This window comes from Castanea sativa, chromosome 11, assembly GCF_040712315.1.
Source record: "Castanea sativa cultivar Marrone di Chiusa Pesio chromosome 11, ASM4071231v1".
Classification (NCBI taxonomy): domain Eukaryota; kingdom Viridiplantae; phylum Streptophyta; class Magnoliopsida; order Fagales; family Fagaceae; genus Castanea; species Castanea sativa.
This window is the reverse complement of record NC_134023.1, coordinates 47299769-47316948: the sequence shown is the minus strand read 5'-3', so window position 1 is coordinate 47316948 and position 17180 is coordinate 47299769. Positions and strand designations below refer to the sequence as shown.

The window sequence follows — 17180 nt, the reverse complement described above, 5'->3', positions numbered from 1 at the left end:
TTGCTTTGCTATTGGCATTTACCAACGCAAGAGTTGCTTTGTCCCATTTAGACTTGGCTGTTGTGGGTCTAACATACCCATTCTCAATGGAATCCCATACGGACTCATCTATAGAACAAAGAAATGCCCTCATATGAATTTTCCAAAAAGCATAGTTGCTCCCATCAAAGAATGGTGGAGCATTGAGAGATTGTGACCGATATATCACAAAAGGGGTCTTGGATCGCACTTAGGTGATGGAACCACAACAAGTACACCCACTCTGATACCAATTAAAAGCTCGAAATTGTGTTAAAAACACAAGAGCTGTTTAGACCCCAAATTAAAAAAAAAAAATACAGCTCGATTGATTTTATTCTAACTTAAACTAAATGTGGAATAGAGTAAATGCGAGCGAACAAACGAAATAACTACTCTAAGTCATATTCAATAAAGCACAGTAGTAAAATGAAAGTAATAAGAGTAAGAAAGAGAGATGCAAATACAAGATAACACGCCGATATGTTATCGAAGAGAAAACCGAAGAACTCGGCGAAAAACCTCTCCGCCGCTCTCCAAGCTGTAAATCGATCCACTAGACAATAAGTTGGGATACACGATGCATCTAAGCCCTCTAAGCTCCTACTCCAACAAGGATTCTCGGAACCATGTCTTGTCTAGCTTTTCGAATCCCGCAATACGCCCGATTGCATCCGCCAAAACTTGGCTTCTTCCAATGCTTCCCAGCAGCACCAAAACTCACTGGACACTCAGTATGGGTGTGGTAAGTGTTTGAACTATCAACCTCTCATGGATTTAGAAATGGAGAGGTAAGAGTAGAGGAAAACCACAATGGATGGTGTGTAGAATTGTGGGTATGACAATCTCACACTCTCAAGGGTTGAGGCTAGGGTTTTCTCTTCTGAAAAGCTCTCTACTCAATATGTGGGTAATGATGGTATATATAGTGTGATTGAAAATGTAGTGGAGCAGATAGGACAAAATAGCAAAATAGATTGTTTAGCGGGTGTCTCGCAGGAAGGCCTTACTCGCGCGACATTCGCGAAAACCAGCTGTCACCATCTGTCATGACTCTTCACATTCCAGTCATGTGCAGGGCACGTGCATCACTTCGCGGGATGCTTAGTCGCGAGCTACCCGCTAGAAATCTTCTGTCTCCAAAAGCTCGAGTCTTCACACACTCTCTCTCTCTATCACACAACCTTTACAATAAAATCCCACATAAAGTACAGGGTAAAAAAGATTGAACAAAATTACAATCAAATTTAGCACAGAATTAAAGCTAACATAAAATAGTTGTAAATAACAACTTTATAGCATCAAGGATGCTATGAGAGAATGGATATCTTATGAGAAAGAAATTAAAATCCTTATCCGCAATAGCTTCCTTAAACTTTTCTCAACAAAGCTATTGCAATCCTTTAGGACCTCAAGAGTGGCACAATTTTCTTGTGTTTACTTATTTGCCAAGGTGACCCGCTGTCTCTAGACCTTTTCATCTTGCGTATGGAATACTTAGGAAGCCTTATTGAAAGGGAGTGTATGGAAGGAAATTGGATCCTTGTCAAAGCAACCGGGGATAATATTGGAATAACCAATTTATTTTTTGCCGATGATCTTATGCTCTTTGCCAAAGCTAGTGAAGAAAATAGTGAAAGTATTAAGGAAGTATTAAACTATTTTTGTGTTGAATCGGGGCAGAAGGTAAGTGCAAAAAAGTCTCGGATCTACGTCTCTTAGAATGTATCCTTGAATCTTAAAGAAAATATCTGTGAAAATATCGGAATCCATGCCACCAACAACATTGGAAAATATTTAGGTTTTCCCCTCAAACACAAAAAAGTAGCAAGAAATCAATATAACTTTATTGCTGAGAGGGTAATAAGCAAACTCTCAGGTTGGAAATCAAAATTCCTATCCTTTACGGGCAGAACAGTTTTAGTGAAATTGGTCATGTCCGCTATGCCTAATTATGTGATGCAAGGAATGGCACTTCCTAACCACCTCTGTGAAAAACTTGATAAGATTAATAGGGATTTTCTTTGGGGAGCCTCTTTGCAATTAAAAAAGAAAATGCATTTGGTTGGATGGAACAAAATCATCAAACCAAAGGAGCAAGGTGGGCTGGGTATTCAAGCTTTGAAAGGAAAGAACCTTGCACTACTTGCAAAGCTCAACTGGAGGATGTATCAGGAGAAGGATGCCTTATGGGCGAAGGTCATTTTAAAAAAATTCTACTCTCAGTCGAGAAGGAACTCTAAAGATCCAAATAAGCTCCCGGAACTCTAAAGATCCAAATAAGCTCCCACGTTCAACAAACTGGAACGCTATCGAAGCGGGTTTTCCTATTTTCTCTGAAGGTGTCTGTTGGAATATGGGTAATGGATTGTCAATTAAATTCAGGATAGACAAGTGGATGAGAGGAGTTCTCCTAGGGAAGTAATTGAAGGACCTCTCAACATATCGGATAGCAACATGACAATGGCAGATACGATCCAAGGAAATGAATGGAACTGGGAGGCATTATCCTTTAAGCTTCCTACAGATTTTTTGGATAGAATTAAAGCCACTCCCACTTAGATGTTTAGGAGTAAGGAAGACACAATAAGATGGAAATTCTCACAGAAAGGAGAGTTCAATTTGGCTTTAGCTTACCTCTTAGCAATCTCGAATGATAATCAAAGCAACTTATTTCTAGGTGAATGGGTTTGGAAAATGGATACCTTGCTGAAAATATGCTCATTTCTATGGCTTTGTCACCACAACAGTGTTCTAATGAGAGAAATTATTGCTAGCAGAGGTATTGACTGCAAAACTATCTGCCCTCTCTGCAGAAACAGCAATGAATCTTTCCTTCATCTTCTTAGAGAATGCCCCTACGCTATGCAAATCTGGAGGAAGATTGGAATATTGGCTACAATGGAAGTGACCTCGGTCTGGACTTGTTTCAATGGCTGAGAGCTAACTATCAGAACAGTACAAATCTCCTCTCTAATGGCATACTATGGAAAACCTTGTTTACTTTCTCTGTTTGGGCACTCTGGAAACACAAAAATAGGGTAGTGTTTGAAAACACATTGCTAAACTCAGATCTGCACAATACTTGCATTAGATAGACTGTGGATTATTTTTTCTATGCAAGCAAATCTCTTCGAACCAAGAGGATGATGACAATGCAAGTTTAGTAGTTCAAACCCCGTGAGGGCTGGTATAAAGTATAAACTGAATACTGATGGTGCTTTGTTAGGAAATCCTAGGAAAGTAGGTGAACGGGGGCTAATCCGAAACCATAGGGGAACATGGATGAAAGTTTTCAGTTGCTGCATAGGCAATACCACTAGTGTTATGGTAGAATTCTGGGCTCTAAGGGATGGCTTGCAATTAGCATCTCAGATGGGGATCTCATGCCTAGAAGTTAAATTAGATGCAAGAACTGTTGTAAACCTTGTGTTATCTAACTCAATGCCCAATAGAGCTTATTCAACCCTCTTGAATAATTGTAGGTTCCTGCTCAACAGGTTCCAGCAAGTCAAGGTGACTCATATATTTCAAGAAGCGAATAGGTGCACAGATGCAATGGCAAGGAGAGGATGCTTACAACAAGAATGTTTTTTGTTATTTAATGATCCTCCTTTAGCTAATATATCATCTTTTGATGTATCTGATGCCAATGATATGTATTATGTTAGGTGCTATGCCAACTCTATGCCTTTCCTGGCTTCTTAGTTTATCAATGAATGGCCTTTTTAACCCAAAAAAAAAAGCCATTATCAATCGAATTCTTAGGATGCAAACTAACTTAAGTCACACATCTATTTATAAGAGAGAGATTGTGTGTAACACTTCCACCTGGTGTAGATTCCAATCCAAAGCCAATCTCTACCCCATAATAAATTTACTCATAATTCAATCTTGCATTGATTTGAAAAGGTTGACACAAATGTTACTAATTCTGTTCCGTTTCGGCCGGAATTTCTCGTACCGAACTGTAAACCGGAATGGAAACACCTTCTGTTCCACCTTGGATGAAATTCCGGCCAATTCCAGTCTGTTTCAGGCGTTTCGGTCTCTTTCGGGTAATTTCAGCCGGTATGAATTTTGGCTTCCTTTTCCCTTTCTGAACCTACCTATTTCATCTTTTTGCTGGGTCTAAACTCAAAGCCATACTATTTCTCCTTCAGCTAGGTCTAAACTCTAAACTCAAAGCCACTGTCTCTCCCTTAGATTTATATTTGTCTCTAAAAGTTTCTAGAAAAGAGATTAGCTCAAGCATTTCTTGAAGATAATTCTGCACATGTAGAGGCACTCTTTGGAGCTGACTATAATGGGAGAAGAGAGGGAGATAGAGACCAGTAGTCGACTACCACCAGGAAGAAGAGAGAGTCTAGACTGTTTAGAGAACTAAAGTCCTAAAAGCTAAAAAGAAGAAGGTAACTTCAAAGAAAATTTTGAATACATGGCTGGGATGAGATTTAGGAATATTGAGATTTTGTAGAGATAGGACTTAAGAGAAAAAGGAAGATAAGGGAATACGTAAGAAAGAGAAGACAGAGAAATACATAAGAGAATTGGTAGGTGGGGGCGGTTTTAGAGTGAAATGACTAAAGAGAGAATAATATATATATATGAGGAGGAGGAGGGGTAATACGCTGTTAAGTCTTGTTATGAATAATGATTTGTTATAAATCATTTTATGTAATGACTAAATACTTTGTATTATTTGATATTTATTTATTTGAATTGATAATTTTATGTTGTATAAGAATGTGTGTATATATATATATATATATATATTATTAATTTTTTAAAGAATTTTGAAACACCTTGAAATGGTACGTCAAAATAGGCCAGTACCAAAATATTCTGCTCCACTGGACAAACCAAAATGGGTTCTAAAATGGTATCCATAACATTGGTTGACACTCCTATTAAATTTGGACAATAGCATACATTCATTCGACAATAAAAAAAAAAGAAAAAGAAAAAAGGATTGAGTAGTGTTACAGACAATCAAATAATTAAGGGAAAGACATAATTAATGGCTTAGTTAAGACTCATATATCAAGCTAGTGAAGTACTGACTATGTTTATACCACTGTTTTAAAAACCGGACCGGACCGGCCAGTCTGACCGGTTCAACCGAAAAAACCGGTGCAGTCCGGTCCAGTTAAATGTCTCAAAACCGGTCAACAATCGGTCAATAACCGAAAATTTTGAAAAAAACGGTTTGATTCTCAGTTCGGTTTTTAAAACCATGGTTTATACCAATAAATATAATAATTATGGATTTCAGTTAGTTTAACAAGTAAATTCTCTTATTATTATTTTTTAAAACCCCATTCTACCACTACAAGAGTTATGCTTTTTTATAGTGGTACTTTGGGTTAAGTAATGCTTGAGTATCAATTATTTTTAAATACAAGTTCTACAAAATATTCTAAATTGTTTGGCACTATACTTTATTTACCAAAATTTTATTTTTTCAAAAAGACTAAGAAACTAGTTTTGGTAATGATGAAGTATCTATTTAATGATATAGGGATCAAAGATTTCCATTCAAGGAAAATTATTGTCGGATATACTTAAGATTTTTCCATGTGCAACCAATTCTTGATAAAAATTGAAAAACAAACCAAGTGCAATTCATCTATTGGTTCAAGTAAAACCTTGACCTAGCTATTTCAAAATACTTACAAAATTATCAAGAATCTTATAGTCTAACTAGTACATTCTAGTCTTTCTTACGCTAACCTTCAGATTCAAATCTACTCTCTCTAATTATTGAATTATAATAAAATATAAAAAGGAATCCACAAAATTGAAACACATAAAAATTCAGTAATTGATAATTTGATATCTTTTCTTTCATGCTTCTATAGTCGGTAAACTATTGCAAAATTTCATGAGATCCTGAGTAAATTACTTAAGATAAGAAAAATCAATCAGTAAAACTACTTTTTAGTTTCAAGTAATTAATATCTCCAATTTCAAAAAAACAAAAAAAATCATTTTTTCCTAGGACACTATAGATTTTTTGGGGTACGATTACCTTTTTAAAAAAGTAACTGTATTTATTATTTAAAAAAAAAAAAAAAAAAAACTAGATCAGAGAGAGATGTACTTGACTTTACTATTTTAAAAGAGTAAGTCTAATGTCATACATTTTGACATAATAAATGTCATAACTTGTCATGTGGCGAGTTGTGGTTAGTAGAGGGGTGATTGTAGGTCCATGTGAAGATATTCTTCCACCAACTACAACTCGTTATGTGGCGAGTTGTGGCATTTGTTGTACCAAAATGTGTGGCATCCAGACTTATTCATTTTAAAATGCGTAGACTTACCTAGCGGGAGGAAGGCCTCTTGGACCTTGAAGCTCAGACATCAATGTCCGTTTCATATTATTCTGGGCTATAGCCCATCCTACCAATGCAACCTAGGCATTCGAAAACTAACACGCAAATGCAACTAATTGTATTACCTAATCAAAGAATTATTTTTTAAAATAAGATAAAATTTCAACCTCTATCATCGGCTGGATAATCGATAATTTCGATAACTTAGAGCAACCACATCAGCTCTTGTATAAGTGTGTATAATAAAAAAAATGCTCAAATTTACACATTTTTTTTTTATCAAAAACAACCCACATCAGCTCATGCATAACTGTGTATATTTTAGAGGCTCCTTCAAATTGCTACAGTACCGTGTAAATTTACACGGATACTGTAGCTCAGTTATCCAATTTTTAAATAATTTTCCGTTCGCTCGTTTTTTTCTCTCTCTTCTCTCAGTTAACTGCTCATCCCCACGCACAAACAAATCCACACAGATACACTTGCTAAAAAAAAAAGAAAAAAAAGACAGATACACAAATACGGAGCTCGTGGATCGTGGATGGTGGATCGGAGCTCGGGACGGAGTGTTGATGGTGGATCAGAGCTCGGGACGGAGTGTTGATGGTGGATTGGAGTGTGGATCGTGGGTCGGAGCTCGGATCGAAGCTGTGGATGGTGGATCGGAGCTCGGATCGTAGTGTGGATGATGGATCAGAGTGTGGATCGTGGGTCGGAACTTGGATCGGAGTTGTGGATCGTGGATCTGTGGTGGATCGTCGGATCGGAGCTCATCACTGGTCACTGTGGTGGATCGTCGGATCGAAGCTCGTCGGAGCTGTGGTGGATCGTCGGATCGGAGCTCGTGGCTCGGAGCTGTGGTGGATCGTCGGATCGAAGCTCGTCGGAGCTGTGGTGGATTGTTGGTCGGAGCTCGTCGGAGCTGTGGTCTGGAAAATGGGTACAGAGAGAGAGACAGAGACAGAGAGAGAGAGAGCAATTTCAGATGGGAGAGAGAGAATGAGGCGGGTACGTATATAGGTAGTTAAAAGAGAAATAATAAAATATTTGATAAAGTTGATTATTTAATTAAAAGTTGGTTAAAATAGATGAACTGATATAGGTAGTGATAGTGTAAAATAAAAAAGGTAGATTTTTTGTGTAAAATAGAGGAAATTTTTAAAAGCGTAAATTTTATATAAGTATGAGTGCCAATGGTTTCAATTCTTTTTTTTAGGAAGGTTATTAAGAAACTTAAAAGAAATAATCCACGAAAAAAAAAATTAAATACATGAAGTTTTACAATTTACTTCTACGAGTTTTGGTATTTCAAAATTATTACATGATAATTTATTATTAGTTGTAATTATCTATTGTCAACGCGGGTAAATGTGACCATTTTATTTTGTTAAATTTGTATAACATTTTTATTTTTATGCAATTGTCATTATCTATTTGTCATTGTTTTTATAAAAATATTTTAAACTAAATGACAAAACTCAATCCATTGTCACTATATATTAATTATTGACCCACACAACCACACTCACTCATACATATATAATACACTAAGTATCTACTTAATCAATCAAATGCTTAAATAATTATTAACTTTACTATTTTTTTTTCTTGACTCATTAATGTTATAAAAAAAAAAGTTTTGATAATATAATAACAATACACACGCATGTAACAAACCTTTCCCCTCTTCCTATGTGTGTATGCGTGTGTGTTAAAATATGTCGTATTCTCAAAAGAAAAAAAAGTGGATTAATCCCACATTGGAAAATGAGGGTGATGTACACAATTAGTATTAGATACACACTTGCTCACATATATAATGTAAATATAATATAAAAAGAGACGCTCACAACTTATAAGCATTTACTTTTTACTTTTAGAGTTAAAAGTACCAAGATAGTCAAATAGATAAGAAAGATAGATAAGATTCATGAGCATTGGATTAGAGATCATATGAGAGAGAGAGGGAGAGATATGTGACCTGTGTTGTTGTTTAGTTTTGAGATTGGCTGATCTGTGTTATTGTTTGATTTTAGGCTGAACTAAGCGTGATCAAGGTGTGCAAAATATTTTTAAAGGTAAATTGAACTAATAAAAAATATATTATATATCTATCTATACTATTAATAACAGGACTTGTTTGCTTTTCAACATTTTGCGTATTAAAATACCTTCACATAAATTCTTAAACTCTTTAAAATACTCTTATCTTTTAGTTAAATAATTTTAAATTAAAAAAACACAAACTGGTTAAAAAGTAATTTACTATTTTTAAGTTTTAAGTTTTTTTTCTTTGTCTTCTCCATTTGACCTAAAATTTAGGACACTATCTCTATCTAATTTTTAAATATTATTTCACATTACCTTATCTCCTTTTTTTTTTTTTTTTTTAAAAATTACACACAGTTATTTATATATTATTTATATATCACTTTTAACCATTATGACACTAAACTAATAAAACAAATAAAAAAGTAGTATTATTGCATGCGCAAAGCACATGTAATAAATCTAGTATAATTTAATTTTTTTTACTATAAAGTTAGGGAGGTTTTGAACACTATGTGCCGCTGCCCCTGAGTATAAGATCAATACATTATTAGAGAAATATTGCATATATTAAGTACGTGAGATAATTATTATATTTGATGACGTAGTGGAAGTGTAAAGTTCTAAACCATGGAATGAATTGTTGACACCAGATTGCATCTTTCAAAATGCAATTATGCAAATATGGTCAGTCACAGTGCAACTTGTGATTATACAAATTGAATGCAACCTTGCACCTCAAATGTCTTCATCCACTCCTTTGAATGCATTGTTGTGTCATAATATGGCTAGAAACTAATCATAAAAATTGGCTATCCTAGGCAAGAATCTAAGAAAGATGTGGGCCATCTTTACTGGTCAATTAGATGCAGATATTTGTTCACTCTTCATAAAATTTCAATAATAATTCCCCTTCCCTTTCCTTTAAGGCCAAACTCAGTCTTCCAAAAAAATTTCAGTAATCATTAGCTAATTTACCCATCAATAAGATGGTAGTTGGTTTTTATCATTCCGTATAGTCATAATTATGTGATTTCCTTTTCACAATTATCACAGAAAATTTTCAGGTTTCATATATAGAGAAAGTAGCTTATGCTGGGAGAACTAGTCTACAAACTTAGAGGCTTCACTTTTGCTGAACAGCTATGCTTATCACTATCACTAACTGTTTGGTTTTGGAATGCTTTGAATCAAAGCAAAAGAATGATTAATGATGGATTACAGACTAAACCCACTGCTAAGTTGAAGCAATGTTTTTGCTTATTGCTTGACAAAGAGTTTACTGACTACTTGAATAGTTGGTGTAACTTCATGACTCACTATCATTGAAATCTCAACTATTAAAAAGGAAAAGAAAATATACTAGGAGAATAAATATCCAACTCTTACTTGTTGATTTGATTTGAACTGTCAAGATACAAAAGAAAAGTATTTGTCTCTAGGTGATAAATGAACAACATCAATCTCTCAAACCTAAATAAATAGATAACATTATCAATGATTTCCGAAAATTGTGATTAGTACAAGATATAGTAGTGAATGCCATAACTCAAGGCCATTTCCATGTTTTTTTTTTTTTTGGGAGAGAGAGAGAGTTTCAACCTATGATATTCGCTCCTGATGATAGCTTTTTATCATCAGATTAAGACACTAATCAGTTTTTGGTATAGGCGGAAATTGAACCCGAGATTTCTTATTCAACCATCAGAGACTTTACTAATTGAGCTAAGTGGAACCCACTTTTCTATTTTCCCTTTAAAGGTACCTTCTCCAAGATTTTCTCTCTTCAGGATTAGCGTCATCTCAAGATGGTCTATCTCCACTAATGCACCTAAAAGTGATAGTTAATCACAAACATAATAATAGTAATAAAGATAAAGATAATGATAACAATAATAATAATAACAATCATCATCATCATCCATCACGATTAGTTGATAGTTCCTTATTCAATATCCAGATATAGCCTTAGGATATACTCTTTTAAGTCTTTGTAAATAAATAATTGAATCTACGAATTTTGTTAATTTTCATCCTCTTCATCTTTTATTGAATGTAAAATTACACTCCTGACTTTGATTTTTATTTTTTGACAAAAACATTATACATGCTCAATCCAGATAATCTATAAGATAGCGGTTAAACCATACCTGTCTTCTTTTCTAAAAGGGATAATAGACTTATCAAAAAATAAAATAAAAGAGAGTTTGTTAATATAATTTGATGTGTGGCCAATGAAACTCATTTGGCCCAGGAAACCCAAAAGAAGAGACAGTGTCCTTTTAAATTTGCTACCAAAGGAAGGGTTGTCGGGAGGGAAACAATTAAATTAAATACTACAATAGAATTCCAAAGTTTATCTCCTTGAATCCTTGTAATTAGCTTATTCTTTTACCTCCACAATTATATATAAAGAAATATCACTAGGCAGTATACTACAACACAAAATTTAGGAATATTGAAGGTACTTTTAGAGCAAGATTTATGCCGAGGCAACAAACCCCATCCTAGATTTCTTGCTCAACTTGGTACCAAGAAATATAATGAGTGATGTTAACAATCCTAAAAATTTTACTGCATAAATCTTATAAATTAACATGTTACCAATCACAAAAAAGAAAAAAAGAAAAAGAAAAAAAGAAGAAGCAATTCTAACATTTAATTATCATATTGTTTATGTAACACTAACTGTATTCTTATCAAATCAGCTTCTAAGTTTTTTTTTGTAATAAAATCTGTAGTAATTTTAATATTTTCCAAATATAATTCTTTTATGACATAATCGGATGAGACAATTTTATAGAAACACAAACAATTAGTTTAAGAGATTTCGACATGTATCGTTGTTTTAGCTCAAAAAGGTAAGTAGGTCAAACATATAAATTGTACAATCAACTAAGGCTTTCTTCACCAATGAAAAGACATTGTAGGGATCAAAATACAAAAAAAGTAAATGAGTGACACAATTAATTTTAATTAATGGGAAATAAATTCACAATGGGAGAACTAGGAAGGAAACTGGATCATAAGACTAATATGAATGAAAAAGATAACAATGATCCTTATATCCTTTCTTTTGACCGATGAAGCTGGTTACAAATGAGGATTAACACTCAACACATTTCTATCTCTAATTTTTCTATCCCCCTCCAGTATGGGGGAAGGGTCCTATTCATACAAGTGAGTTCTCTCTCTCTCTCTCTCTCTCTGATTTATCGTGTGGTGGAAGGGAGGAGGAGAAGATACTTGTTCAATCAAAGGTCTCCTCCCTACTTCTAGGGAGTTAGTGAGTAGATAAGTGGAGAGCACTGTTCTGACAGATCATTCAATATCAAATGTGGCCCGATTGGTAGGTATAGTCATGTAATGAGGAGGTAAATATTGTTGGATTTAGGTGCTACATTCCTTGGTTCGTCCTTTGTACTTCTTCATTGGTTTTTAAGTGCTTCTCGCCTCCTCCACGGCCTGCCCATCTCCTTGGTTCTAGGTCAAGGATAAGATTGTCATCGGTCATATGTAGAGCGGTGATGAGGCTCCTTGGCAGGTTGGGTTTTGTTGGTCCTTTCATGGTCCTTTCATTCTCTCCTATGTTAGAGCATCCCCAATGAGGCTGCTAAATTGATTAATAAGTCAATTTAGCAACCAATTCCCTAAAACTGTTTCTAAAGCAAAGATGCTAAACTCAAAAAAATTTGAATTTGTACTACAGTTTGCTGCTAGAGATAGCAGTTCATTGTAGCTTAAACTATAAAAAAGAAAAAAAAAGTTTTTGAATATAAGGTGTTAAAAAAAATAGTATTTTAATGTGTTGATGATTGTAGTTATTGTTTATTGTGGTGAATATATTATTTTTTTGTATTTTTTATATTGTTTTAATGTGTTAAATGTTAAAATAAAATCTTTAATGTTGAATGTATTATAAAGTAGTGTATTAAAATAGATAAAGTAATATTTTGAATTGCTAAAATCTATATTTTTTAAGTAACCTTGCCGTGAATGATCTTAGTACCTATCTCATTCCGTCTATAGCTAACCTTGGGCTGGACCCAAGATCTTTTCCTTCCTTATTATGTTTTTATGGGCTTTGGCTCTGTGGCCTTTTGTATACTTCCCACTCCACCGCAAACACTATTCTGTTACAAAATTAGCTAATTATTAAAATAGTATGTTTACCAGCTAAGTCAATAAAAAAGCAATTATGCTTCGAACATATTATTGTTAATATTATTTTTGGCCAACAAGATAACTAATTAATTATACTACTTGTAAATTGGACTTGGATTAGGATTATGTTCTTTAACTGAAGTACAAGCTAGAAGAAGTCTTCTTCTACCATGATTATATTACCAATGCTAATAATTAATATGATAAAAATAAGAATCAAATGACACAGTGGGGCACATGACTTAATCAGATACCACCCAAGTAGATAAAGAATACAATATATATATATATATATATATATATATATATATATATATATATATATATATATATACACATCTCTGTTATTACATAGATGCATATAAAAATGGGTTCCATTAATGTGTGCCCTAAAATGCTGTCAATACTTTTTCAATTCCCAATAAAATATTTCTAAAAATGACTAATTATTGTGTGCCCTTAAGACACACATTAGCAAAATCTTATAAAATTTACTGATTTTATAATACTATATGACTGAGTTCAGTTCTTACATAGCCAATATCAAATAGCAGTACATGTTCTTGATATTTTATGAATCTAGATCGAAATCTGGGTCATATTCGCATTCCAAAAGAGTCTGTTTGTTAAACTTGACACTTCTATTAAAGAATCTTCAAATTTGATATATATTATATTTATGTTCTATCTTATACGTCTTAGTATATATGATACATCTTCATACTATAAAACCAACTTATGCAATGAAAAATTGGTTTAAGGATTATGGCAAACATGCAGAATTGCAGACATACACACCACTAAATATAATTTTAATACATTCTAATATATACTCACAATAAAATTTTAATAGATTCAATAAGGACCCGATCATTAGGCCATTCTTACTGTAGATCCTAAGTTTTAGGGTAGTAGCTGGAGTTGCATCATGAACTTCAAGATAAATAAGCTTTTCTTGGTTGACTCAATTAACAATAACATAACTGATATATAGTTAGACTGAAACAAGATCCATTGAGTTTCAGTGCCCAAAAAAAAAAGAAAAGGAATAACTAAAAAAAAAAACTGACTTATTTTTAAATTATTTACATTGTTAGTCAATCTTATATGCACCTTCCTTAAATATTATTCCGTTTTAGTGTTTAATTAATTTTTAATGGGATAATATATATAATTAGAGAAATGAAAGAAAGGTTAGCCCAGAATTGGTTAGTTTTAACTATAATAAGAGTTATAATTAGCTTATAATATTTATATTTTGTGTGGAAAAACAACTTGAACCAACCGACAAATAAGGAGAAGCATGGGTTTAGTTTTCTTGGCTTGGAATTGAAGGGATATGAATAGGTACGGCAGTTAGAACCACTCCCTTTTCCTTTCACTCACTTCCTCACACACTCTCTCTCTCTTTCATAAAACAAAACACAACACACACAAACACACATACAAACACACTATACGTACGGACCCCCTTTACTCTCTCACACTCACACTGAGCGTACGGACCTCCTCTAGTTGCTTTGACCGGCGGCGCCACCACCACAAAATAAGAAAAAGTCTTAGAAAAACTCTCTCACCCTCTCACCTTCCCTCCACTTGTCACACCACACTCTCTCTAGCTATAAGCTCTTCAAGAACACCCCATCTCTCTCTCTCATCCACAAATTAACCACAACCAATACTCCAACTAAAAACTAGGACTCAGACTCCCTTAATTTTCACCATACAACCCCTCAACAACTTCCACTACAAGAACAAACTCCACCCCTTTTCATCTCTTTCATTCTTATCCAACATTTTTTTTTTATCTCTTCCTTTCTTTCTTTCTTATACTCTCACGAATTTTTCTTCTTCTTTTCTTAATTGTTGTATGGCTTTGATTGTGGATCAACAATCAAACTTCAAACACTTTTGTAAAATTTGCAAGAAAGGTTTTGGTTGTGGAAGAGCACTCGGAGGGCACATGAGGGCACATGGAATAGGCGACGAGAGTATCCACATTGATGAGGAAGACCCAGCTAGTGATTGGGAAGACAAGCTTGGTGCCAATGTTCCTGCTAGCAACAAGCGCATGTATGCATTGAGAACCAACCCAAATCGGCTAAAGAGTTGTAGAGTTTGTGAAAATTGTGGTAAGGAGTTCTTGTCGTGGAAGTCTTTTCTTGAACATGGCAAATGTACCTCTGAAGATGCTGAGTCCTTAGTTTCATCCCCGGGCTCTGATGGTGACGATGGCAATGGAAGAAGAGGGTGTGGTTGGTCTAAAAGAAAAAGATCAATGAGAGCTAAAGTGGGCAATTTCAATAACTCCAATTGCCCTTCTAGCGAGGAAGAAGACCTTGCAAATTGCTTGATGATGTTATCAAACGCAAATGTTGATAACATGGTGGCTGAGGCTGAGGAGTCTTGTGCATCAGCTAGTAAAGAAGAAGAACGAAGAAACACCCCCATGAATTTCATTCCTCCAATTTCATATAAGGTTCCTCTAGATGACAACGATGACATCCTCAACATCAACATCATCAACGACGACGACAACAACAACAACAAGAACAAAGGGGTGGCTAAAGGTTTGTTTGAGTGCAAAGCATGCAAGAAAGTTTTCAATTCCCACCAAGCATTAGGTGGTCATAGAGCTAGTCACAAAAAGGTTAAAGGTTGTTACGCTGCACGTCTCGACCACATTGAAGATAGTCTAGCCGATGATGATGTGATCACACACGAAGAATTTTTCCCAACAAAATCGAACTCAGCCTTTCAACAACTCGATCATCAAGGTTCTAACACACCATTGGCATCGACATCCAAGAAAAAATCAAAGGTGCATGAATGTTCAATATGTCACCGTGTTTTCTCATCTGGGCAAGCACTAGGTGGACATAAGAGGTGCCATTGGATCACCTCCAATGGACCTGACTCTTCTGCACTATCTAAGTTTCATCAATTTCCAGATCAGTTGGAGCCAATTATTCAAAGGCCCAAGTTCGATAATTCATCAGAGTTGCTCGATCTCAAGCTCGACCTTAACCTTCCCGCACCAATTGATGATGTTACTGGAGTTCGACATGACCAAATTATTAACCCTACTAGCTTTGGAGTTTCTACAGATATTTTTTTACAGTCTTGGATAGCTGCAAAGGAAAATGAAGATAATAATCACCACCACCACCACCATCACCAACACTTCCAAAATGCCGACATTGACAACAACGATAACAATAGCATCATCATCATCAACAACAGCAACAACAACAACAACAACAACATGAATAACAACAACAGTAGTTGTTCAATGCAAAATGTGGAGGATGAAGCAGACAGTAAGGTGAAATTAGCTAAGCTAAGTGAGTTAAAGGACATGAACATGAGTGGAAGTTCCTCACCATGGTTGCAAGTGGGCATTGGTTCAACTACTGATGTGGCAGCTAACCCATAAAATTTTTTGAAAGCAAAGTGACCTTCATCTTCTCAGTAATTATTTCATTTCCTATTTTTTTTTAGTTTTTGTATTTAAGATTTAAGAAACTGTAAGTATATAAACTCAACAGGCCAGTAATTAATTTTTTGTTTTTTCCTGTTATTAATTTACTCTTTTCTCATTGTAAATTTTGGTGAGTCCACAGGAACTCACATTTATAACGCATACATTTATTATCAATAAATACAACTTTTATGATTCTTTTTCTTTTCTCTTCAACAACACTCTCATAGAGATTGGATGGAAAAAGGTGAACAGTTTTATCACTAGTGAGTAGTAACTAGTGAGCCCTCCCCACTAGAAAACCAGTTTATCTAATTTTTATTTTTTTTCTTAATAGAGACATGATGGAATTTGAAATCTATGAGCATTGTCATTGTTATTATCATGTCAAAATATCAATAAGCTTTTTTAATCTTGAGATTTGAATATCCAAATCCAAGTCCCTTAATATAGAATATGCAATTTTATCAGTCCAGCTAATTAGAATCTATTATTCATGACAAGAATTACGTAATTCAATCGTCATTCACTTCTTCTTTTTTAGTGAAAATATTTAGGGTTTAAATTCCCTGTTTCTATTATTAAAACCATCGAAATTTTAAAAATGGCATCCAAATTAGCATCTAGGATCTAATAGTAGTAGTATGCTAAGTGTAAAAGCTAAGGCAGGTAGTTAAGGCAGTTAAAACGTTGACTGACAAATAGTTAAGCTGAGCTGTGGATGTGCATAGAAGAAGCCGTGCTTGACACTTGTCGAGTGAAGCTAAGTTATCTACTCATGTTTCTCGCACAACCATGATTTGTTCTTGTATTAGTTCTTACCATTTGTTTTTTGCAGATTTGTTATTTCTTCGTACAAAACCTTAAGCACAAAAAGGTTGGCTAATCGTTGACCTAGTGAGAGATAAGAACGGTTTAACCGTACATGTACACAATAGTATGAGAGCAAGCTATAGCCAGCATTTTCTACGCTGTCCTTAGTCTCCATCTTGAAAAAAATTCTGTATGAGATTTTTTTCGGTTAATTTCCGTCATTTATATCGTATATTAAGGGCATGTTTTATACAGATGTTTTTTATAAATGAATTAATGGTTTTTGTGCACTAAATCTGTTAGGATGTGGACAATTA

At 34.4% G+C, this 17180-nt stretch overlaps 1 protein-coding gene across 1 annotated transcript; it reads left to right on the top strand.

Moving 5' to 3' along the window:
- The first annotated feature begins 14439 nt into the window (after window positions 1-14439).
- Window positions 14440-16005, top strand: LOC142616609 (uncharacterized). The gene has a single exon (XM_075789426.1). The coding sequence runs from the start codon at window positions 14440-14442 to the stop codon at window positions 16003-16005; it is 1566 nt and encodes a 521-aa protein (XP_075645541.1).
- Window positions 16006-17180: the final 1175 nt, after the last annotated feature.

Coding starts and splice junctions, on each gene's coding strand:
- LOC142616609 (XM_075789426.1), top strand. CDS start 14,440: ATGGCTTTGATTGTGGATCAACAATCAAACTTCAAACACTTTTGTAAA.